The following is a 25,182-nucleotide window of genomic DNA, read 5'->3' as shown; positions in this document are numbered from 1 at the left end:
ACGGCTAGTTTCATTCAAGACAACAAGTCGGTCCTGAAGCATAGTGTTTGAAATCACCATAGCAACAGACTCCTCCTTCAATCATGTTCTACTCCCAAACCGCAGGTGGCGGTGCAGACTAGTCATGCGCATGCGCGATTAGAAGAAGAAGGTTGTCCTTTCTGTCATGTACAGTGATGTCAGTGGCTATGTCTTTAACTTCTTTTTTGTAGAGAATCAGCAATTTTGCAAAAATCATTGTAATTTGATCTGAAAATATTTTAAAGATATAAGCACGGAGGGGGGAAAGCACACGGTAAGTTTGACCTTTTCCTTGTTTTACTGTAAGAAAATGTACATGTCTGCTAGCTTCTAGCTAATTACTTTGACAGCAGCAATGTACAATGTACTGTACAGCTGGGCAAAATGTTTTTTTTTTTGTTTTTGTTTTTTTTGTTGTTTTTTTTTTTGCCATAACTTTATTATAAACAGTTCATAGATACAGGCAACATCTGCATATCAAAATATTCAGGTTTTCATATACATTTACTTACACAGATAAACGATGATAGTAAGAAAACACATGATACAGAAGAAAAACGCAAAGGAGGTTAAACGAATGTCACTTTTGACATCATTTAAGTGGAAATGTTGAGCATATTTCAGATTTTTTACATATAGATTTTTGCATAAAGTTTCATCTCAGCCCATCTCTTTAAATATATATATATATATATATATATATATATATATATATATATATATATATATATGAAGAGAGGCTTAAAGTTAGTATATTTACAATAAATGAAATAAAATCAGTGCTCACAGCTCAGCTTTTACATGTCAAGCTTAACACTTTGTGTAAAAAAAAAATAATAAAAAAAATCCCAAAGAGTAGTACACCCCAAAATATAAATCAAATCGTCTGTCATTCTTTACTCACCCGCATGTCGTTCCAAACCCAGATGACTTTATTTGTTCCATTGAAAACAAAAGGAAGAATATTAGAAGAATATTCTGACAACACTTTTGCAGAGATTGAAAATGAATGAGGACTGAGACTGTAAAGCTCCAAAGCAAATAAATTAATAAAAATAAAATCATAAAAGTGGTCCAGATGACTCATATCATATCATGACATATCATACCAGTTGTGTGAGAAAAAGTCTGAAATTTAAGCTGCTATTCACTGAAAAGCCACAGCCCTTATTCACTTTCATTAAATTGAAGAGAGTTGCCTGGATATTCTTTAAAAAAAAAAAAAAAAAAAAAAAAATTTGCTGTTCCATGGTAGAAATAAAGTCTAAGGGGTTGGAATGACATTAGGTTGAGTAAATAATCAGTTCCTTTAATGAACAAAACTAATAACACATGAGTGCTCTTAATATTCTACCTTACATTATGCTTTTTTAGATTATGATATGGGAGGGAGTAGGGATGGAACATCAGTTGATTGCCCTGTCATCTATAACATCCTTTGCTCATGCTGTTCTTTGCTTGTTCTCTTATTAACAGTGTAACATAATTGATTAAAAATGGAGGTCTTGATGCATCACTGTCATCGCAAGCTTCCAACCCTCCTGTCCAGAACTCTCTTCAAATCATTAAAGAAAAGCCACATCAACTGTGCCACCCACACTTCTCCCCCAGTCTCTGCCCCTTCAAAACCATTCATCCCAACACCGCTTGTGTCTCGTCTCTTCCTGCCTTCCAACCTCCGGGAAGGTCAGGAGGCAGGAGAGTTGACCTGCCGCAGCCAGAGACTGATGCTGCAGACAGGGCTTATCCATCCCTCCAACCCTGGCTGCTTCTACTATCTACCTGTTGCTCTGAGGTCCATGGAGAAGCTGGTTCAGCTCATTGATGAGGAGATGCATGCCGTCGGTGGGCAGAAAGTTGACATGCCAGCACTGTGCAGTGCAGAACTGTGGAAGAAGAGTGGCCGCTGGGAGCTCATGGGCAAAGAGATGTTCAGGCTACAGGATCGGCATAATGTAGAATACTGCCTTGGTCCGACGCATGAAGAAGCAGTCACAGAGCTTTTTGCTTCCCAGAGCATGATATCTTACAAGAAGCTGCCACTTCTGCTGTACCAGGTATTAAAAATGACCTTCAAAGCTCCCTTTGCAAACACAACTTGTTTAAGAAATATTTTCATGTAAGCTAGTTATTTATTGGGTATAATTTTTTAAAGGAATAGATCAAACAAAAATGAAATTTCTTTCATCATTTACTCACCCTTGTACAGTATCTTTCCAAACTTGCATAATTTTCTTTCTTATGTGGAACTCAAAAGGAGATATTTTAAAGGATGCTCAGAGTGCTGTTTTCCAAACAAAGTCAGCTGACTTACTTTAAAGGTTAAAAAAGCAACAAAAAGTGTCATAAAAATAGTCCACCTCACTTGTGGATCAAATTCCAAATCTTCTGGAGGCAAATGATCACTTTGTATGATGTACAGACCGAAATTTAATTTGTGAGAGAGTGCTCAAATCAAATCAATTTACTGAAAACAGAGCACATATTCAATATGGTGACATTTCAGTAACATTAAACCTCATTGCTTCTTGTGCGTTTTGTGGCCAGACGTCATAACACAAGAACAAAAGAGGTTTGATGTTATTGACGTGTCGCCATATTGGATCTGTGCTTTGTTTACATGTTTATCAATGAATTGATTTGAGTGTGAATAACAACTTGTCTTTCTGTTCATCATACAAAGTGATGGGATGCCTTCAGAAGACATGGAATATGACACAAGTCGCATCATGGACTACTTTTATGACACTTTTTTTTAAGTGTTTATGTTGTTTTAAGGTTTAAAGTGAGTCACTATCAATTGCTATTGTACTGAAATGAGTGAACAGAACATATCTTTGTGTGACAGAATATACATTTTTGGGTGAACTATACCTTTAAGACTAGATAACACAATAGTTTAATTGTGAATGAAGAATACCTTTGCAGCATTTATTAATATTGAATCCAGTGGTATTTATTACACATAATAAAACATTTTTAAACAGTTGTGTATGCTAAATTGTGTATTCAAAAAGCTGTTGGAAAAAAGAAAGTTTATTTTTGCAATTCTATTTGGTGCCGCTAGTGGTGCAGAAATTGCACACTTCATGTTATCATGATACCTAATTAGTTAATTAATGTGAACATGTATAGCCTTATTGTAAATTGTTATCAGTTATTGTATACTGTGTAAGATTTGTTAAGTCAGATCTTTTCAAAATCTTGCAATTTGTAGTAAATATCCAAAGCTGTGTTTATAAAAGCGATTTTCTGACTTCTTATGTTGTAGGATGGTGCAAAAACTTGTGGTTGTGTCTTGTAGGTAACACGTAAGTTCCGTGATGAACAGAAGCCAAAGTTTGGGCTGCTGCGAGGCCGGGAATTCTACATGAAAGACATGTACTCATTTGACATTAGTGAAGAGGCAGCCCTTCGTACATACCAGTCTGTGTGTCAGGCCTATGGACGCTTGTTTGACAGACTGGGCTTGAAGTGGGTGCAGGTACAGGCTGCCACTGGCAACATAGGCGGCACACTTTCCCATGAGTTTCAGCTACCAGCAGACATCGGCGAAGACCGATTACTTGTTTGTGGGAACTGTGGCTTCTCTGCCAATATTGAAACCATGGAGCCAGGGCAGACTGACTGTTCACAATGCCATATAGGCACACTGACTGAATCCAAAGGAATTGAAGTGGGACACACTTTTTACCTTGGTACAAAATACTCACAAATGTTCAAGGCCCTGTTTGTCAATGCTTTGAATGAGCCTACAATGGCAGAGATGGGCTGTTTTGGACTGGGAGTCACTAGAATCCTTGCCGCCTCTATTGAAGTGCTGTCATCTGAGGATGCTATTCGCTGGCCTGGGTTGCTCGCTCCTTATCAGGTTTGTGTCCTGCCCCCGAAAAAGGGCAGCAAGGCACATGAAGCTACAAGACTGGCTGAGGAACTGGCTCAAAGCTTGGGGAATAGTCTACCCAACCTGAGAGGAGAGGTGGTCCTGGATGACAGGACTCAGTTGACCATTGGTAAACGAATGAAGGATGCTAAAAATCTAGGCTATCCATATGTGGTGGTGGTAGGGCAGAAAGCTCTTGAGGATCTCCCCACATTTGAGGTGCTTTGTCAGCAGAGTGGAGAGACTCTGTTCCTTAGTAAAGAGGGACTGCTGGAACTTTTAAGTATGGTTGAAACTATCTAGTAATGTTTTATTATCGTTTTTGTTTACATTTTACAGGTTAAGAGCACAAGTGATGTTTGAGAGTTCAAGCATTGCTTATCGTGTCATTAATAAACAAGTGTGTGACATGGAAATGCCTGCAATGTGTTATTTTGATAATAAAACATACAAATACATCTGTTTGAAAAAGTTGTTATTATATCCTTTTGTATCTCCTATAACTGAAACACAAAGATTCACCAAGTATAATGTTATATTTAAAAGAATTATTCACCCAAAAATGAAAATTCTCTCATCATTTACTCACCCTCAGGCCATCCCAGATATGCACGAATTTCTTTCTTCTGCAGAACACAAAGGTTTTAGAAGAATATCTTAGCTCTGTTGGTTCATTCAGTGCAAGTAAATGGTTGTCCAGAACTTTGAAGCTCCAAAAAGCGTATAAAGGCAGCATAAAAGTAATCCATATGAGGGGTTAAATACATGTCTTCAGAAACAATATAATAGGTTTGGGTGAGTAACAGACAAATATTTAAGTCATTTTTTTACTATAAATCTCCACTTTCACATTCTTCTTTTGTTTTTTGGTAATTTGCATTTTTTATGCATATCACCATCTACTGGTCAGGTCTGGTCAAAGGTGGAGATTTATAGTAAAAAAGGACTAAAATATTGATCTGTTTCTCACCCTCACCTATCACATCGCTTCAGAAGATATGGATTTAACCACTGGAGTCTTTTATGCTGCCTTTATGTGCACTGGCCACCTTTCAATTGCATTGTATGGACCTACAGAACTGAGTTATTTTCTAACAAATCTTCATTTGTATTCTGCAGAAGAAATAAAGTCATACACATCTGGGGAGGCAAGAGGATGAGTAAATGATGCAAGAATTTTCATTTTTGGGTGAACTATCCCTTTAAAAGAGATGTAAATAAAATTCAGAAATACACTCCGTAACGACACCAGCAAGACATGCCAACAGCGTTAGCATTAAACATACTTTACATTTACCTTCTCAGTTTCAGATGTTAACAATTATGGGTTCCTTATGATCATATGTTCACACAGTAATAATTTTATGATTCCTAGATACATTTAGTAGCTTAACTTACCCACTACCTCACTATCCTCATACAGAAAGACAATATGTCAAATTTAATTTAATTTTATATTCATTTTCAAATCAATATCAGCAGGTATGAAATAAAAAAAAATAAAAATACAATAAAAACAGGACCAATAATAAATTGCTAGTTAATTATTAGTTAAGCATTATTATTATTATCAACTACCAGTAAGCTAGTTGAACTTCAAAGGCAGATAAGGTTCATGTAAAAATAATTAAATAGTCTCTAGACCTCTAGATCCTCTCTATTTGAACAAAAGACCTATTGATAAACACATTACAGTGATGTTTACTTGCTTACAGTATGTTTACATGTAGGAGGGTAAATTCTGATCTGTGCTACAGTAGTCCATTTTTTGCCTGCCTGTCCAGATGAATATCACTTGTTATGACTTGCTGTTGTCAGTGTGTGTTAAGTGAACTGTACTTTTTTTCCTGAGCAATAACAATGGAAATGTTCAATAGCCTTTTCTATAGTCAAGACTTCATGTCCATACATTGACTTTCAAAAATAACCCCACCCTGAGAAATATGCACTTGTGTAATCAGTGACAACAGGCCCGGTCTCCCCTATTAGCAGTGCTGTAGCAAAACCTGATGTGGTTGAACTTCTTAGATGATAATCAGTCAAACAAGTTATTTATTTTAATGCTCTAATTCTGTATTTGTTTCCTTGTAAAGGAAGCTGTGAAGTATCTTTGTTGACCTGCATCTGAAAATCAAACATGACTGCACTTTGTTGAGGACCGCTTTTTAAGCAGCCTCCATGTTTTGATGGGCTTGAAGTGCAGCCACTTCCTCAGTTGCTTGGAGAGACCCTGCTGTTAAATTAGAGAAAGCATAAATTAGAGAAAGGAAAGGTGAGGGGTGAAACTTTAGGAAAAAGAGTTATAAAGGATTTAAGAGAAAAATGTGAACGCCTTACCCAGCATCCTGGTGTTGCTTCATACAATTCTAAATCCTTCCTGGAACTCAACATATACTGCAGGTTGGTGGAGAAAACGGAGCTTAAAACCACTACACTAAAGAGTTCAAAAGTCCCATTATAAAAATGATTCAGAATATCTAAAGGTTGACCAGATCTAAGGTTGTTGACTAGATTCTGTTTGATAATGGTTTTACCGACTGCACAGTGTGTGTCTTTGTGGTCATATTCTGCTCACCGATTTCAGCTTTTTTCTTTTTTTGCTCAGCTGCTTTATTAGAGCTGTTGTAGTAGCTAAAACTACTGATGCAGAAAGATGGCTTACATTTCTTGAGTCTGAAAGGACAGAAGATCCAAAAGGACAGTGTGTAGGAAGAACATGTACTGTTACACTGCAAGGTGTTTCATTCACTCATGCCACCAAAGTTTTGCGAACGGGGAACAGAGGGCACAATAGCATTGGCCACATTCCTGTGATTTGTGGCTGCAAAAGACAAAAACATACAAGTGATTTTAAAGTTACAGCTTTTCAGAAACTAACACAGATTACATGTGTGTTCTTTCCTAACAATGTAGATAGGCTACTCACAAAGAGTGTGGAAACCCTGGGTAAACCAGGGAAGGCTGGGTGAAAGAGTGAGCTGCCCAATGTGGAACTTGTGTGAGTCTATGAAAAACATAACACAAAACAAAGTTTATAGCCCTATTTATGGTCACTGTATCTTCATGTCATTCAAATGCAAATGAGACTGTATGGGCATTAACCTCAGTGGACAACAAGCCATGAGGCTCCAGTAAATGGAGAGATTCAAAGTTGGGAATCTCAATCAGTCTTCCTGCCATATTTTCAGACAGGAACCCCACTATGTCCCGATTAAAAGGCAGAGGATGCTCCCCTGTGGCAGTAAAAAGAGATATTTGTAATGACCTCCTGATGCTGGAAATAACAAATTAAGACATCATAAACAGAGAGCAAACTCACAATGAAGGCGATCACTCTGTGTAGCCCAGGGAAAACAAGGTTGGAGCTGAGTAACCTGGCTGGTGGAGTTCAAAGCATACAGGTGCATCTCAATAAATTAGAATGTCGTGGAAAAGTTCATTTATTTCAGTAATTCAACTCAAATTGTGAAACTGGTGTATTAAATAAATTCAATGCACAAAGACTGAAGTAGTTTAAGTCTTTGGTTCTTTTAATTGTGATGATTTTGGCTCACATTTAACAAAAACCCACCAATTCACTATCTCAAAAAATTAGAATACATCATAAGACCAATAAAAAAAACATTTTTAGTGAATTGTTGGCCTTCTGGAAAGTATGTTCATTTACTGTATATGTACTCAATACTTGGTAGGGGCTCCTTTTGCTTTAATTACTGCCTCAATTCGGCGTGGCATGGAGGTGATCATTTTATGGCACTGCTGAGGTGGTATGGAAGCCCAGGTTTCTTTGACAGTGGCCTTCAGCTCATCTGCATTTTTTGGTCTCTTGTTTCTCATTTTCCTCTTGACAATACCCCATAGATTCTCTATGGGGTTCAGGTCTGGTGAGTTTGCTGGCCAGTCAAGCACACCAACACCATGGTCATTTAACCAACTTTTGGTGCTTTTGGCAGTGTGGGCAGGTGCCAAATCCTGCTGGAAAATGAAATCAGCATCTTTAAAAAGCTGGTCAGCGAAGGAAGCATGAAGTGCTTCAAAATTTCTTGGTAAACGAGTGCAGTGACTTTGGTTTTCAAAAAACATAATGGACCAACACCAGCAGATGACATTGCACCCCAAATCATCACAGACTGTGGAAACTTAACACTGGACTTCAAGCAACTTGGGCTATGAGCTTCTCCACCCTTCCTCCAGACTCTAGGACCTTGGTTTCCAAATGAAATACAAAACTTGCTCTCATCTGAAAAGAGGACTTTGGACCACTGGGCAACAGTCCAGTTCTACTTCTCCTTAGCCCAGGTAAGACACCTCTGACATTGTCTGTGGTTCAGGAGTGGCTTAACAAGAGGAATACAACAACTGTAGCCAAATTCCTTGACACATATGTGTGTGGTGGCTCTTGATGCCTTGACCCAGCCTCAACCATTCCTTGTGAAGTTCACCCAAATTCTTGAATCGATTTTGCTTGACAATCCTCATAAGGCTGCGGTTCTCTCGGTTGGTTGTGCATCTTTTTCTTCCACACTTTTTCCTTCCACTCAACTTTCTGTTAACATGCTTGGATACAGCACTCTGTGAACAGCCAGCTTCTCTGGCAATGAATGTTTGTGGCTTACCCTCCTTGTGAAGGGTGTCAATGATTGTCTTCTGGACAACTGTCAGATCAGCAGTCTTCCCCATGATTGTGTAGCCTAGTGAACCAAACTGAGAGACCACTTTGAAGGCTCAGGAAACCTTTGCAGGTGTTTTGAGTTGATTAGCTGATTGGCATGTCACCATATTCTAATTTTTTGAGATAGTGAATTGGTGGGTTTTTGTTAAATGTGAGCCAAAATCATCACAATTAAAAGAACCAAAGACTTAAACTACTTCAGTCTGTGTGCACTGAATTTATTTAATACACGAGTTTCACAATTTGAGTTGAATTACTGAAATAAATAAACTTTTCCACGACATTCTAATTTATTGAGATGCACCTGTAGTTGTAACCCTGTGAAACACATAGAATGAAGTTCATTTAGCTGTTTGTTGTGCACTGCAAAAAAAATAAAAAATAAAATAAAAATTAAATCCATGCATTAGATACAACTGAGAAGTGATTAATGGAAACCTTTGCCCCTGCCATGATGATCACAGTGGCCACTTCACGAGTGGAGAAGAGCACAGCTATGCTGCCATCCCTGTCCAAAATCATCACAACCTAAGCAATGAATGAACAGAATAGGGGTTTTGCCTAGATTTGTCATTGGTAGTGCATTTGCAATTATCCTTCTCAAAGGTTATAGTCAGTCCTATCAGAATGACAAAACAAGATTTGATCATACTTTCACATCAGTTGTAGGTTCAAATGGGTTGAAGCCTCTGAGCAGTCGGCCGTTGTCCAGGCGATTAACAACCAGTTCAGGTCTGCTGGTGACTGCTCTCTGGACAGCATATTGAGCCTAATCAGGCACAGACACTCTCTCAACCATCTGGCCACACACACAAAAACCACTGATTATACAACAGTATCACACAAATAAATGTAACACAGTAAAGACCTCTTGATTTGATATTCATTGATCTAAGATAAAACTTTTTTTTTTTTTAAAAAAAGCCTTAAATAAATGCTACAATTTTCACTGAATTCTAAAGATGGTTGAGTCCTATGATACTAACACTTGAGAGTGAGGCCTCATAGACACTAACCTCAAAGCGAAGACGTTCAGGAGACTTCAAGGAATGGATAGGCTCAGATGTCTGAACCTCCATTTGCACTCTGCGGAGCTTTGACTTTATTTTCATAACATTGTGTCTTCTTTATGTAATAAATATGTACTGAATTTAAGTTTAATTTTAATTCTAAGGAACTATTCTGTGTCTTTTTCTTCAGAGCAAGCCAGGAATTTGAAGGATGAGGGGAATGAATACTTTAAGGAGAATAACTATAAGAAAGCTGTAGTGTCTTACACAGCTGGATTAAAGAAAAACTGTGGGGACCTGGAGCTTAATGCTATTTTATAGACCAGCCGTGCAGCTACACATGTCCATTTAGGTACATAAATACATACTGTATACAGTAAATGTGGTCAAAGAGAGTCTGTGACTGGACAAAATATGACATGTTTCTAACAGTCCCCATAAATAATGCCTTGTAGATGGTCTTGAATAATAAAGTTTCCCTCTTTAACCCACAAGCCTTGCCATTTATTTCAGTAATTCAACTCAAATTGTGAAACTGGTGTATTAAATAAATTCAATGCACAAAGACTGAAGTAGTTTAAGTCTTTGGTTCTTTTAATTGTGATGATTTTGGCTCACATTTAACAAAAACCCACCAATTCACTATCTCAAAAAATTAGAATACATCATAAGACCAATAAAAAAAACATACATACATACATACAATACATACTGTATACAGTAAATGTGGTCAAAGAGAGTCTGTGACTGGACAAAATATGACATGTTTCTAACAGTCCCCATAAATAATGCCTTGTAGATGGTCTTGAATAATAAAGTTTCCCTCTTTAACCCACAAGCCTTGCCATTTATTTCAGTAATTCAACTCAAATTGTAAAACTGGTGTATTAAATAAATTCAATGCACAAAGACTGAAGTAGTTTAAGTCTTTGGTTCTTTTAATTGTGATGAAACCCTCTTTAACCCACAAGCCTTGCCATTTCAGAGATGTTCTGACCCATTTGTCTGGCCATAGCAATTTGGCCCTTGTCAAAGTTGCTCGGGTCTTTACTCCTGCCCATTTCTCCTGCATTCAACACATTGACTACGAGAGCTGATAGTTTGTTTACCATCTAATCTACCCAGACCTTGACACGTGCCCTTGCTAGGAGATGATCAACGTTATTCACTTCACCTGTAAGTGGTCATAATTTGTGTATATACAGTTGTGCTCAAAAGTTTGCATACCCTTGGAGAATTGGTAATATATGTACCATTTTTAAAGAAAACATGAGTGAGCAGGCAAAACACATTTCTTTTATTTCTAATGGGATACATATTCAACTGTAGGTTATAACAGAATGGCACAATTTATAGTGAAAAAGGACTTAAACAGAATGGCACAATCATAAAACAAAACATGGCAACAATGAAAAAAATGAAATGGCCCCTGTTCAAAAGTCTGTGTACCCTTAGTTCTTAATTCTGTGTATTGCCCCCTTTAGCATCAATGACAGTGTGCAGTCTTTTGTAATAGTTGTTTATGAGGCCCCAAATTCTTGCAGGTGGTATAGCTGCCCATTCGTCTTGGCAAAATGCCTTCAGGTAATGCAAAGTCTTTGGTCGTCTTGCATGAACCGCACATGTGAGAGATCTCCCCAGAGTGGCTCAATTATATTAAGGTCAGGAGATTGTGATGGCCACTCCAGAACCTTCAGCTTTTTCTGCTGTAACCACTGGAGGGTCAACTTGGCCTTGTGCTTAGGGTCATTGTCATGCTGGAAAGTCCAAGAGCGTCCCATGCGCAGCTTTCGTGCAGAAGAATGCAAATTGTCTGCGAGTATTTTCTGATAACATGCTGTTTTCATTTTGCCATCAATTTTCACAAGATTCCCCGTGCCTTTAGAGCTCACACACCCCCAAAACATCAGTGAGCCACCACCATGCTTCACAATGGGGATGGTATTCTTTTCACTATAGGCCTTGTTGACCCCTCTCCAAACATAGCGCTTATGGTTGTGACCATAAAGCTCTATTTTGGTCTCGTCACTCCAAATTATAGTGTGCCAGAAGCTGTGAGGCATGTCAAGGTGTTGTCGGGCATATTGTAACCGGGATTTTTTGTGGCATTGGCTTCTTTCTGGCAACTCGACCATGCAGCTCATATTTGTTCAAGTATCGTCATATTTTGCTCCTTGAAACAACCACACTGTCTTTTTCCAGAGCAGCCTGTATTTCTCCTGAGGTTACCTGTGGGTTTTTCTTTGTATCCCAAACAATTCTTCTGGCAGTTGTGGCTGAAATCTTTCTTGGTCTACCTGACCTTGGCTTCGTATCAAGAGATCCCCGAATTTTCCACTTCTTAATAAGTGATTGAACAGTACTGACTGGCATTTTCAAGGCTTTGGATATCTTTTTATATCCTTTTCCATCTTTATAAAGTTCCATTACCTTGTTACGCAGGTCTTTTGACAGTTCATTTCTGCTCCCCATGGCTCAGTATCTAGCCTGCTCAGTGCATCCATGTGAGAGCTAACAAATTCATTGACTATTTATACACAGACACTAATTGCAATTTAAAAAGCCACAGGTGTGGGAAATTAACCTTTTAATTGCCATTTAAACCTGTGTGTGTCACCTTGTGTGTCTGTAACAAGGCCAAACATTCAAGGGTATGTAAACTTTTGATCAGGGCCATTTGGGTGATTTCTGTTATCATTATGATTTAAAAATGAGCTAAACAACTATGTGGTGATAAATGGCTTCATATGATCACTATCCTTAAATAATATATTTTTTTGCTTGATCAGTCATATTTTCAAAATCAATGGCAAAATTTCACAATTTCTGCCAGGGTATGCAAACTTTTGAGCACAACTGTATATATATATATATATATATATATATATATATATACACTATATTGCTAAAAGTATTCGCTCACCCATCCAAATAATTGAATTCAGGTGTTCCAATCACTTCCATGGCCACAGGTGTATAAAATGAAGCACCTAGGCATGCAGACTGCTTCTACAAACATTTGTGAAAGAATGGGCCGCTCTCAGGAGCTCAGTGAATTCCAGCATGGTACTGTGATAGGATGTCACCTGTGCAACAAGTCCAGTCGTGAAATTTCCTCGCTACTAAATATTCCACAGTCAACTGTCAGTGGTATTATTACAAAGTGGAAGCGATTGGGAATGACAGCAACTCAGCCACGAAGTGGTAGGCCACGTAAAATGGTCAGCGGATGCTGAGGCGCATAGTGCGCAGAGGTCGCCAACTTTCTGCAGAGTCAATCGCTACAGACCTCCAAAGTTCATGTGGCCTTCAGATTAGCTCAAGAACAGTGCGTAGAGAGCTTCATGGAATGGGTTTCCATGGCCGAGCAGCTGCATCCAAGCCATACATCACCAAGTGCAATGCAAAGCGTCGGATGCAGTGGTGTAAAGCACGCCGCCACTGGACTCTAGAGTAGTGGAGACGCGTTCTCTAGAGTAACAAATCACGCTTCTCCATCTGGCAATCTGATGGACGAGTCTGGGTTTGGTGGTTGCCAGGAGAACGGTACTTGTCTGACTGCATTGTGCCAACTGTGAAGTTTGGTGGAGGGGGGATTATGGTGTGGGGTTGTTTTTCAGGAGCTGGGCTTGGCCCCTTAGTTCCAGTGAAAGGAACTCTGAATGCTTCATCATACCAAGAGATTTTGGACAATTCCATGCTCCCAACTTTGTGGGAACAGTTTGGGGATGGCCCCTTCCTGTTCCAACATGACTGTGCACCAGTGCACAAAGCAAGGTCCATAAAGACATGGATGAGCGAGTTTGGTGTGGAAGAACTTGACTGGCCTGCACAGAGTCCTGACCTCAACCCGATAGAGCACCTTTGGGATGAATTAGAGCGAAGACTGCGAGCCAGGCCTTCTCGTCCAACATCAGTGTCTGACCTCACAAATGCGCTTCTGGAAGAATGGTCAAAAATTCCCATAAACACACTCCTAAACCTTGTGGAAAGCCTTCCCAGAAGAGTTGAAGCTGTTATAGCTGCAAAGGGTAGGCCGACGTCATATTAAACCCTATGGATTAAGAATGGGATGTCACTTAAGTTCATATGCATCTAAAGGCAGATGAGCGAATACTTTTGGCAATATAGTGTATATACACATATACACTGGTGGCCAAAAGTTTGGAATAATGTACAGATTTTGCTCTTATGGAAAGAAATTGGTACTTTTATTCACCAATGTGGCATTCAACTGATCACAATGTATAGTAAGGACATTAATAATGTAAAAAATGACTATTACAATTTGAAGAAAATGTTCAGAACTTCTTAAACTACTTCAAAGATTTCTCATCAAAAAATCCTCCACGAGCAGCAATGACAGCTTTGCAGATCCTTGGCATTCTAGCTGTCAGTTTGTCCAGATACTCAGGTGACATTTCACCCCATGCTTCCTGTAGCACTTGCCATAGATATGGCTGTCTTACATTCTAGCTGATCCCACAAAGCTCAATGGGGTTAAGATCCATAACACTCTTTTCCAATTATCTGTCGTCCAATGTCTGTGTTTCTTTGCTATACATGGAATGAATTATGTGTGGGGTATGTATAATACAGTTCTAATGTCTAAATGTATTTTTACTTTTATTGTAGAGAGAAACTGAGAGAGATGCCAGAAAGGCAAAGGTTAAAGTGAAGGAGGAGCAGAATGAGAGAGAAGCTTTGTTAGCTGCCATTAAGGTAAGAGTATCAACTTTGAGTACTGCAGATACTAACTTAAATCATAAAAGCAATGTTTGAAAAAGTGTCAATAATTTTTAAGGACCCATATATTAAATTACTGTTTTTCCACAGGATCGTGGCATTAAACTTCTGAAGCCCGAGCCACCACAACATAAGGGCTTGGACAGTGAGGATGATGATGGTGATTGAGGTTCATCTAGAGCCCTGGCTGATCTGGAGCTTAATGTAATCAGCTCGCAGGAGTCCACAGGATCTCAGGTTTATATGGATGAGCAAGGCGTCCTCCACTGGCCAGTGCTGTTCCTTTACCCCGAGCACAGGCAGACTGACTTCATATCTGCCTTCTGCGAAAACTCGAGGTTTGTTACCAGGCCAAAGAGTGTTATCAATATGTGTTTGGGGGCTGGGTGTCTTGGATCTTGAAAAGTCTCTTCTTAAAGTTCTTCAGCACCAAAGGTATTTCAAAGAAATTTCTTCCAATTTTATCACTGCTTGAATTGTTCTTTGATGGTTTCCTTTTATTTTGCTCCTTCCAGGTGCTCTGTGAAGGCAGGAACACCTAGCTTCATCGTGTTGGTATCAGGATCTTCATTTTGTAAGCAGTTTTTATCAGGAAAAAAGTCCAGAGATAGACATGACCTTCTATTTGAACCTTAAATGGACATTATTGGCCACAGATCTGCCTCCAGCTATGAAGGACATTTCTGCTTCCCACCCCAATATTGGAGTGGTTCTAATTCCGTTTGCAGCAGAGTTAATGTTTGAAAACTTGTCCCACCTATTTTATAAAGATTTCATAAAGCTGAACAACAGACCAAAACATGTATAGTATATACTTTAGAAGGTGACTGAAAAGACTCAAATGTTATTTAATAATTTTTTGCAGTTCCACAATTATCATCATTGTGTAAACGGATATTTCACCCATAATTGAAAATTCTCTCTTCATTTACTCACCCTCATGCCATCCCAGATGTCTATGGCTTTCTTCTTATCTTCTGCACTGATATTATAGGTGTGGGTGGAAAAACAGATCAATATTTAAGTCCCTTTTTATATGCATGAAGAATGCAAATCACCAAAAACAAAAGCAGAAGAATGTGAAAGTGGAGATTGATAGTAAAAAAGCACTTAAATATTTATCTGTTTCTCACCCACACTTATCACTTCTGAAGATATGGATTTAACCACTGAAGTCATATGGATTACTTTTATGCTGCCTTAATGTCCTTTTGCAGCTTCAAAATTTTGGTACCCATTCACTTGCATTGTGAAGACCAACAGAGCTCAAAACAATATGGCAAAGAAATCAAAATCCTCGGGCTCTGGAGACATTAAAAGACACTTACGGGTTCAAGATGAAAGCCCAGACAGGCCTGTGGACCGGGGACTCAATGTGGATGGCGCGGCGGGAGAAGGAATCTAGCGTCAACTGTCTAACATGTCAGTGATGTTGACAAAGGTACTTGTGGACTTGGAGGATCTCGCTGTAATACGTCGATCAATTACGGCAATGGAAAAAAAATTCTCTGAGCTAGTCACAAGAGTGACAGATGTTGAAAAACGAATCGATTTTTTGGAGTCATCAGAGAGGGAATTAGCTGCTAATCCGCCCGCGACCAAAGTTGATTCGGAACGTGTTCTTGAAAAGCTTGAAGATCTTGAGAATAGAAGCCACAGGAATAACATTCGAATTGTTGGAATTCCTGAGCATGAGGAGGGCAGAGATATGGTGAAATTGTGAGAGGAGCTTTTCCCGAGTCTGCTCGATATAACAGGCCACAAGCTGGAAATCGAGTGAGCTCACAGAGTCCCAGCTCACAGATCTGCTGAGGGAGGAAGGCCCCTATTCTGGCCAGATTTCTGAGATCATCCGATAAAGATCTCGTGTTGCACCAGGTGAGGAGCAAAGGAAAGCTTTCTTGGAAGAATTACAATAGTTTCTTGTTCCTGGACTTTGCGAACTCGACAAGAGAGAAATGCGATCGGTTTAGGGAATGCAAGAAACTCTTACATCAGCGGAAGATCACTTTTGCTCTGATGTTTCCAGCCAGACTGAGAATAAACACCAAGGACGGCAGCAAAGTATTTACATGTCCCAATCAGTCAATGTCTTTTATTGAAACAATGGGTGAGTAACCATTGGGTGTTTTTCTTGTGAGTGGATTGACTCACTGTACATACTCTGGCTTTCGGAGGAAGCTGGGCGCCATTTTTGTTTCCTTTTGCATTGGCTCCGCCGAGTGGTTGGAGTTTGTTTTGTGGATTAACACTTTTCCTTAAAGAAACTTTTGCATTGATGGAAGATCACTTTTACAATGAATGGATGACCGCAAAATATCTACATGCCCACACAAAGGATGTCTTTTATAAAATTGGCGGACTGTGTAAATCATGGGATATACTTTTATGCGGCCTCTGAGTGAATTGACTCTTGACCATCCGAGGAAACCGGGATGCGTGTTTCGTTTCCTTTTGTGCTGGTTCCACCTAGCATTTGGAGCTTGTTTTGTTAAATAACATTACTTCGGGACAGCTATGGATGAATCTGTCAGTTCCTTGTGCTTATGCCTCCTGTTGGTTGGGGTATGATTTGTGGAGTATTTTCGTGGGACATTGAAATGATTACATCATCTGCTGCACTCATCAGCTGGCTCACTGAAGATTTGTTTGTCTGTCCGAGGAAACTGAACAGCTTTATATCAGCTGGAATTTGTTTTGTGAAGGAACACACCTTTGAGACAGTTCTGTGAATGAGTCTACATGTTCTTTGTGTTTATTCTGCCTATTGGCTGGAGTTTGTTTTACAAAATATTTGATGTTATGTAATTTTGCCTTACAAATTTGTGAGGCAAAATTGAGCAATCCGATGGCAAAGTTGTCGGAGGGGCTCTCGTAGGCGTACATGGACTCTTTGAGTTTAAAGGGACAGCTTGGCGCTGTCGTGCACGGGGTTAATGTGCACGTTTTTCTTTTTTCTGTTTGTTTTGTTCGGTGGGAAGTTCAGGGTTTTATTGTTGCATTAATGTTGAAATGTGGTCTTCATAATTTTGTTTTTGGCACACAATTTATTTTTTCTATTATATCAAAATGTCAAATGTTATTATGAGTGTACTATCTTTCTCCATGTGGAATATGAATGGGTTGGGGCACCCCATAAAAAGAAGGAAGGTTATTTCTTTTTTAAACGTAAGAAATATGATAGAGTCTTTCTTCAAGAAACGCATTTTTCCCGGCAGGAAGCTGAAAGATTTGGGAAGATATGGGGTGGACATGTTTTCTTTACTGCTGGCTCAAGTAAGAGCAAGAGAGTCATTATATTGATTAATAAACATCTACAATTCAAATGTCTCAAACAGACTAAAGATAAATTAGGGAGAGTCATTATTGTTTTAGCTGAAATTCAAGGGCAAAGGTTGATTTTGGCTAATATAATTTGGCACCTAATGCTGATGATCAGGACTTTTTTATAGATCTTGAAGGGATGTTGCAAACCGCTGGCACCCCTCATGATATAATTTTGGGATTCTTTTGATGGACTCAGTCCTTGATCATAGTGAAGCAAAAGTTTGCAAGCCCCCTAGAGCAACATTGATGCTTCACAGGATGTGTAAAAATCTTGGTCTTACAGATATTTGGACACTTTTGAACCCATCTGGAAGAGACTGTACATTTTTTTCATCAGTCCATAAGATTTATTCTAGAATAGATTTTTTTTTTTATTTCCAGATCCCTCATTTAATCTGTTGTTGATTGCTCAATTGGAAACATTTTAGTCTCGGATCACACCCTGATGAGTTTAGAGGTGTTGCCAAATATAGAGAAAAATAAATCATATAGTTGGCGCCATAATGTATCCCTTTTGCAAAATCCTGATTTCCAACAAATGTTAAAGACTGAAATCAGTGTTTATATGGAGACCAACTGGTCCTCGGTATCCTCTGTGGGCGTGGCTTGGGAGGCAATTAAGGCGGTTCTTAGGGGCCGAATCATACAGTATGCCTCATTCATCAAAAAATCCAAAGCACGAGAACTCGTGGAGTTGGAAGGAAATATTAAAAGTGCTGAGGCAGAGCTGAAGCGCCGTATGTCATCTGACGGCCTCAGCGAATTGACCTGATTGAAATACAGATATAATACTATTTTGTCGCAGAAAGTGGAGTTTTGGTTATTCAGGGAAAGACAGTCATACTTTGAGTCAGGGGACAAAGCAGGGAAGCTTTTGGCTAGATATATATAAAGCAGAGAGAGTCTTTTTCTACCATTCCCTCAGTGAAATCTGCTGGTGGTGAAATTTTTACCTCAGCCATTGATGTTAATAATGCCTTTACAGAATTCTATCTTGATCTTTATAGTTCCATGTCTTCGTCTACTGATGAAGATATTAGAAACTTTGTGGAACCATTAGATCTTCCTAAACTGAAGACTGAGCAAAAAAACTCTCTTGATTCTGAGATAACCTTGGAGGAGCTTGACGAGGTAATTAAGTCCCTACCTACTGGCAAGGCTCCGGGGCCAGATGGTTTTGCCGCAGAATTTTTTAGATCCTACGCTACAGAACTGGCTCCAATTTTTGTTAGAAGTTTATACTGAATCATTAAAGAATGGAAAGCTTCCCCCAACCATGACACAAGCCCGGATCAGTGTGATTCTTAAAAAGGACAAAGATCCAAGTGAGTGTAAAAGTTACTGTCCAATCTCCCTGATCCAACTAAATGTAAAAATTTTGTCAAAAATTTTGGCTAACCGATTAAGTAAGGTTATGACATCTCTTATTCATATAGATCAGGTAGGGTTTATTCGGGGCCGCAGCTCTTCTGATAACATCAGGCGTCTCATCAATATCATGTGGTCAGTAGCGAATGATCAGTCTCCGGTTGCTGCCATCTCACTTGACACCGAAAAGGCGTTTGATATGGTAGAATGGGATTATCTTTTTAAGATTTTGGAAATGTATGGGTTTGGGAGTACATTTATTGGTTGGATTAAGTTACTTTACAAACACCCTGTAGCAGCGGTACAAACAAATGGATTCATTTCAGATTATTTTACTCTGAATAGGGGCACTCGGCAGGGTTGCCTTCTTTCCCCATTATTGTTCTGTCTTGTCATGGAACCATTAGCAGCCGCGATAAGAAAGGTGGATTTTCCAGGGGTGATTGCTGGAGGTGTGGCGCATAAGCTTCTGCTTTGCGCAGATGATATTTTATTATTCGTCTCCGACCCCACTAGATCTATGCCTTGCCTCCACAGAATTATTAATTTCTTTTCCAAGTTCTCAGGATACAAAGTCAATTGGTCTAAATCCAAAGCTTTTGCTTTGACAGCGTACTGTCCAGTAACGGCCTTCCAGCCGGGCGCCTTCCAGTGGCCCAAACAAGGCATTAAGTATTTGGGAATTTTATTCCCAGCAAATTTGTCTGATTTAGTCAGAGTTAATTTTGATCCCTTAATAAAAAGGTTTTCGAATGATGTGGACAGGTGGGCTTCATTACACTTATCGATGATTGGGAAGGTGCTAGTCAGAAGACGGGGACACAACCCATGTTTTTTGGGGTTGTATTAAGATTCAGGAATTTTTGTTGAGGATCCAGCGTTTTGTGTGTGACGTACTGGACACTCAGTTTTCATTTTGCCCCAGACGTTGTATTTTGGGTGATGGAGGGGTAGTGAATATAGGAGATAAATATATGAAAAGCTGGGTCCTAACCAGCGTGATGATTGGCAGACAGCTAATCCTTAGGAAGTCAACTGATGCACCCTCATTTCGTGAGTGGTGCACCGAGTTGGGTAAAGTGGCAGCTTTCGAAGAGATGACTTCCAGATGGCTTGGGAACCTGTTGAGTTATGGCAGAAAATGGGGCAGTTAATTGCCTCATTTGGAGTGGTCCTAGTGTGGGGCAGTGGAGGGAGACAATTTTTTTTTTTTTATTTCATTTTTTTTTCTATATGTTGAACTTTGTCTTTTGTTTTATGTACTTATGTATTTCTATTTGTGTGTCTGTTTATATGTGGGTATTTAGTTATTTTATATTTGTTTATTTTATAAAAAACTATTCAAATCAAAAACGTTTTTTTAAGATTAAGATATTTATTCATAAACCCACTAAATCTGGTTAGAACAAGACCTACTATCTTATGTCATTCCGCTTCTCAAGTAATGTTTTCTTGTTTTAATGATGTTGACATGTTGTTGCCAAAAATATATTTTTTGCAGGAGTCCTGATGCCAGTTCAACATGTTTAAAGTTTGTGGAAGAACTTTGAGATACTAAGACAGGGAAATATATATTAAATATTTTAATTACACTCACCTTGTTGATTAAGTGGTGCACAAGCATTACTCTTACCTTGGCACGAGTGCAATATGCTTGCCAGTTGAGTTCAGCATCAGGCAGGGCATTCAGTGCCATGTTACAGATACCCGTAGTCATCTCTAGTTTGCCTGACAGAAAGAACACGTTTGCTAGTCTGTTGAGGATGAACGTATCGTCTGTGGCGAGCTTGATGGCCTGTAGAAATGACCAATGAGAACATATTTACTGTATAATTATTTACAACATTTTATGCTGTATTAGTCACAGTCATTATATTATCAACCCTAATGTGTCAGCATCTCCTCGGTTTATCAAATTATATTTAATCTTATCTTCTAACACTAGTGTCCAGAAAAAACTGTGTCAAATGAACAGATCACACCCTTCCTTGCGGTCGTGGATACAGTGGACATAACCTAAGACTGGAATAACTTGAAAAAATGCCAACTGAATGTCAACTGAACTACTCGCTACAAGCTTGACCAAAAATATATACACTGGCGGACAAAAGTTTTGAATAATGTACAGATTTTGCTGTTTCGGGAGGAAATTGGTACTTTAATTCACCAAAGTGGCATTCAACTGATCACAAAGTATAGTCAGTTTATGGTGCTGTTTTTAACATCAGTAATGTTCTAATTGAAAAAAGTAATTTTTGATCAAATCTAGACAGGCCCCATTTCCAGCAGCCATCACTTCAACACCTTATCCTTGAGTAATCATTCTAAATTGCTAATTTGGTACTAGAAAATAATTTGCCATTATATCAAACACAGTTGAAAGCTATTTGGTTTGTTAAATGAAGCTTAAAGGTGCAGTATGTAACAATTTTCATGTAATATTCACCTTTTGTGTGTCAATGTGTGAACGGCTTGTAACGCAACTTAAAACATTAGCCCTTCCCAGACTTCCTAGGTTGCCTATTAATGCCTGTAGACTGATTTTCATGTGAAGGGAGTGGGTCGGTTTTGCCGGGAAAATCCAAAGGATGTGACGTTTATGCATGCTCCTGAGAGCCTTCTACTGAATACTGTCTGGCTAAGCGGGAACGTGATCATGGTCGAGGGAAAACTAGAGTGAACATCGGCAGGGCATTTGTTTCCTGGAGGGACCTTCGTTCGGTTTTGGGGATCAAAATCCCCAAAACATACAATAGTGCAACATAACAGTGCAGTGCAACAGTAAACTCTCTGGTATAGTTCGGTAGTATGTAGCTGTATGTGTGTATCATTATGCTATGTTAGCTGATAAGTAGTTTTAGTTTAGTCTCAAAGTTTGTAGTAAAACAATCATAACTGTGTAATTTTAATTATGCTACCTCATCTGTCAGCATGATGCCGGTGGATCACGTTCAGTCTCTTTGTACATTACGTCATTGTTTTGGCTGATGCTCACTCGCTTATGTCCCTATGGAGTGTGTGCACGAGCACGAGCAACAGGTAACTGGCTGCAGTGCCACAGGTGTCATTAATACAAACAACAAGGTAATACAGAAACAAGGGTTTCTGAATCTTACATACTGCACCTTTAACATTGTGTGTTTTTTTTGTTTTTTTTGAGTTACCACAGTATGCAATAGACTGGCATGTCTTAAAGTCAATATTAGGTCAAAAATGGCAAAAAAGAAACTGCTTTCTCTAGAAACTCGTCAGTCTGTCATTGTTTTGAGTAATGAAGGCTATACAATGCTTGAAATTGGCAAAAAAATCTGAAGATTTCATACAAAGGTGTACACTACAGTCTTCAAAGACAAAGGACAACTGGCTCTAACAAGGAAAGAAAGAGATGTGGAAGGCCAGATGTACAACTAAACAAGAGGATAAGTACATCAGAGTCTCTAGTTTGAGAAATAGACGCCTTACATGTCCTCAGCTGACAGCTTCATTGAATTCTACCCGCTTAACACCAGTTTCATGTACAACAGTAAAGAGAAGACTCAAGGGTGCAAGCCTTATGGGAAGAACTGCAAATAAAAAGCCACTTTTGAAACAGAAAAACAAAAAGAAAAGGTTAGAGAGGGCAAAGAAACACAGACATTGGACAACAGATAATTGGAAAAGAGTGTTATGGATCTTAACCCCATTGAGCTTTTGTGTGATCAGCTCGACTGTAGGGTGCGAGAAAAGTGCCCAACAATACAGGAAGCATGGGGTGAAATGTCACCTGAGTATCTGGACAAACTGACAGTTAGAATGCCAAGGATCTGCAAAGCTGTCATTGTTGCATGTGGAGGATTTTTTGATGAGAACTCTTTGAAGTAGTTTAAGAAGTTCTGAACATTTTATTCAAATTGTAATAGTAATTTTTCACATTATCAGTGTCCTGACGATATATTGTGATCAGTTGAACGCCACTTTGATGAATAAAAGAACCAATTTTTTTCCATAAGAGCAAAATCTGTACATTATTCCAAACTTTTGGCCGCCAGAGTATATATATATATTTTCTGGGCTGACGTACAGTACCGATCCATAACATGTCAAAGGGTCAGACCCAGAGAAACCACAGTCATGAACTGCCATCGGTACAGTGGAGAACTCTTCCATTTGCTCCAACATGAGACCAACATAACACCAGGCCAGGGCTGGAGAAAGATCATTGAGTGGAGAAAAGAGAAATAAAGATGTTGTCTGAGATATTGCTTTAAAGATTGCTTGGCATCTGCAATTGGCTGTTGGAAGACTTGAATAAACATCTGCTGGAGGCAAGACGCTAACAAGAGACAACATAAAACTGGAAAGACTAGTCTGTAAAATGTTGATTCTTCCCTTAATGGTATAAGAACATTATTTGAATGTGTTTAAAGAATAAAAACTGCTTTACTAAAATCACCTTTGAGATGTGTGTTGTCAGAGTTTAGAGTCTCTGCGAGAAGCTTGAGGCCCTTGTTGAAATAAGTAAGTCTTGTGTATTCAATGTCCTTTGAATCCCTCACAATACCGTCTAACCTATGAAAACAAGAAAAGCGTTAGGGCCAATATCAGTTCATTGATGTGCGGTTTATGGCGAGGAATGTCATAATTAGGCTTAGATATGCAGTCATATGCTTGAAGAGGTATTAAAAATGATGTTAAACAGGTAGGTAGTTGGAAATACAACCTTATGTAAATTGTTGCCATTTTGAAATACCAAGTTCTCTTTTCCTCTATGGGTATCTGTAACAAATAAAACACCAACAAAATCAGCTACAAGGTATCTTCATCTCCCTGTAAATATGTTGAAATTGCCATGTGCTCACCAGTTCCCCTCCATAATCAAGTGCACGGTTGTATAACATCAGTGCAGTTGTCTATGTCTTCCTTAAATCTTCGTCTCTCTCCAGCTCCACATTATAAGGGTGGGCGTATGCCTGCTCAGCCAGGCAACGTGCTGCCCTTAGCCTGGTTTCTGTCTGGTTCTCCCCCATCTCTGGGCCCATGAGGGTAGCCACACGTTCCATGCACTCTCCCTCCTCCAGTTCACGACCCAACCGTTCATGTACATAACCCAGGTTGGCCCAGGCATTGAGGTTTTCAGGATCCTCTTGGCAGATGCTGTTAAAGACCTCCTCTGCTGTCTCCAGTTCATCCAAATGGAAGGCTAGCAAGCCCAGCATATTGCGCACAGCGTACTGCAGTCGTCCCGTCTCAGCTTCAAGCTCAGCCCTGAGGCTCTCGCTCTTGAGTTGGGTGTCTCGGTGCCGAAGAGCAGCTGGTCCATTGGGCTCACCGTTGAGATGTAGCTCCAAATGGAAGTGGCCAGGGATGTAGGCCATTCCTTCAATCAGAGACTCAATGTCTTCTTCTGTGCTGTCCTCCATGGTTTCCCACGGACATGTAATGACAATGCTTATCTAAGACTCTTTAACGAAGTGGGACAGGAAATACAGGTTTATATAGGAGGAGAAAAAAGACATGTGAGGACTGAGTGGTTATACATGCACTTCCTTGCTTCCTTTAACAGGTTTCCCCACCCTGCGGAACATTGTGGTTCTTAGATTTTTAAAGGAAAACATGGGTGTTTGCGTGCAGTTAGGTGACACACCTTGGTGTCATGTAAGGTTTGCAATGTATCATGAACTAGTAAAATGTAGAAGAGAACACAAAGTTCAAATATGTTTTCAGTTGGTATCAGTTTAAAACAATGTTCTGTGAAATAAAATATCCTTTTGTAACATTCAAATGTAAAATCAGTTGAAATGTCAAAGCTTCCTCATTTCCGAGTGAAAACTTTTTTGAGTGCTATGCCACCAGACCTGATCTGAGGAAGTTCATTTGATGAGCATTCTGATAAAGAGTGCTAGTTTATAAACAACACTAAAGTAAAATTTTAATTGGCTTGAGTTCTCTCAAAGGGACAGTTATAATTTTTAGAACAACTAACGTGAATCCTTCTCATGGGGGTTTCTCTACTAAACTAAACTAGTCATTACACCATATTAACTTTTATATGTCAGAAATACATTGTAACGTCTGTTGTTGTTTATGCCTGTGGACTTGCCATTGGCTGTTGTGTTTACTTAAGTAATAAGGTAGGTCTGTGCAGGTTTTAGGGAGTGTTTGGGGGTGTTATTAAT

At 39.2% G+C, this 25,182-nt stretch overlaps 2 protein-coding genes and 1 long non-coding RNA gene across 3 annotated transcripts; 1 reads left to right on the top strand and 2 right to left on the bottom strand.

Annotated features, from left to right (window-relative positions):
• The first annotated feature begins 146 nt into the window (after positions 1 to 146).
• On the top strand, positions 147 to 4,216 carry LOC127449405 (probable proline--tRNA ligase, mitochondrial). Its single transcript, XM_051712814.1, has 3 exons — positions 147 to 295; positions 1,498 to 2,078; positions 3,326 to 4,216. The coding sequence occupies exons 2-3, from the start codon at positions 1,518 to 1,520 to the stop codon at positions 4,205 to 4,207; spliced, it is 1,443 nt and encodes a 480-aa protein (XP_051568774.1). The 5' UTR covers positions 147 to 295; positions 1,498 to 1,517; the 3' UTR covers positions 4,208 to 4,216.
• A 146-nt stretch (positions 4,217 to 4,362) lies between these two features.
• Positions 4,363 to 8,735, bottom strand: LOC127449413 (uncharacterized). The gene is made up of 6 exons (XR_007898737.1): positions 7,224 to 8,735; positions 7,007 to 7,137; positions 6,831 to 6,908; positions 6,567 to 6,725; positions 6,242 to 6,298; positions 4,363 to 6,137 (listed from the first exon to the last, which is right to left on the bottom strand). It is a non-coding gene; the product is annotated as an uncharacterized LOC127449413 (long non-coding RNA).
• Positions 8,736 to 8,902: 167 nt separating this feature from the next.
• Positions 8,903 to 24,448, bottom strand: LOC127449406 (tetratricopeptide repeat protein 22-like). Its single transcript, XM_051712815.1, is given in 7 exon segments — positions 8,903 to 9,104; positions 9,229 to 9,375; positions 20,661 to 20,822; positions 23,093 to 23,211; positions 23,460 to 23,575; positions 23,727 to 23,782; positions 23,866 to 24,448. Coding segments are annotated over 6 exon segments (1,044 nt in total). The 5' UTR covers positions 24,427 to 24,448; the 3' UTR covers positions 8,903 to 9,104; positions 9,229 to 9,345.
• Between the last annotated feature and the right edge of the window lie 734 nt (positions 24,449 to 25,182).

This window comes from Myxocyprinus asiaticus, chromosome 12, assembly GCF_019703515.2.
Source record: "Myxocyprinus asiaticus isolate MX2 ecotype Aquarium Trade chromosome 12, UBuf_Myxa_2, whole genome shotgun sequence".
NCBI classification, from domain to species: Eukaryota; Metazoa; Chordata; class Actinopteri; order Cypriniformes; family Catostomidae; genus Myxocyprinus; species Myxocyprinus asiaticus.
This window is presented reverse-complemented; position numbering and strand designations above follow the sequence as displayed.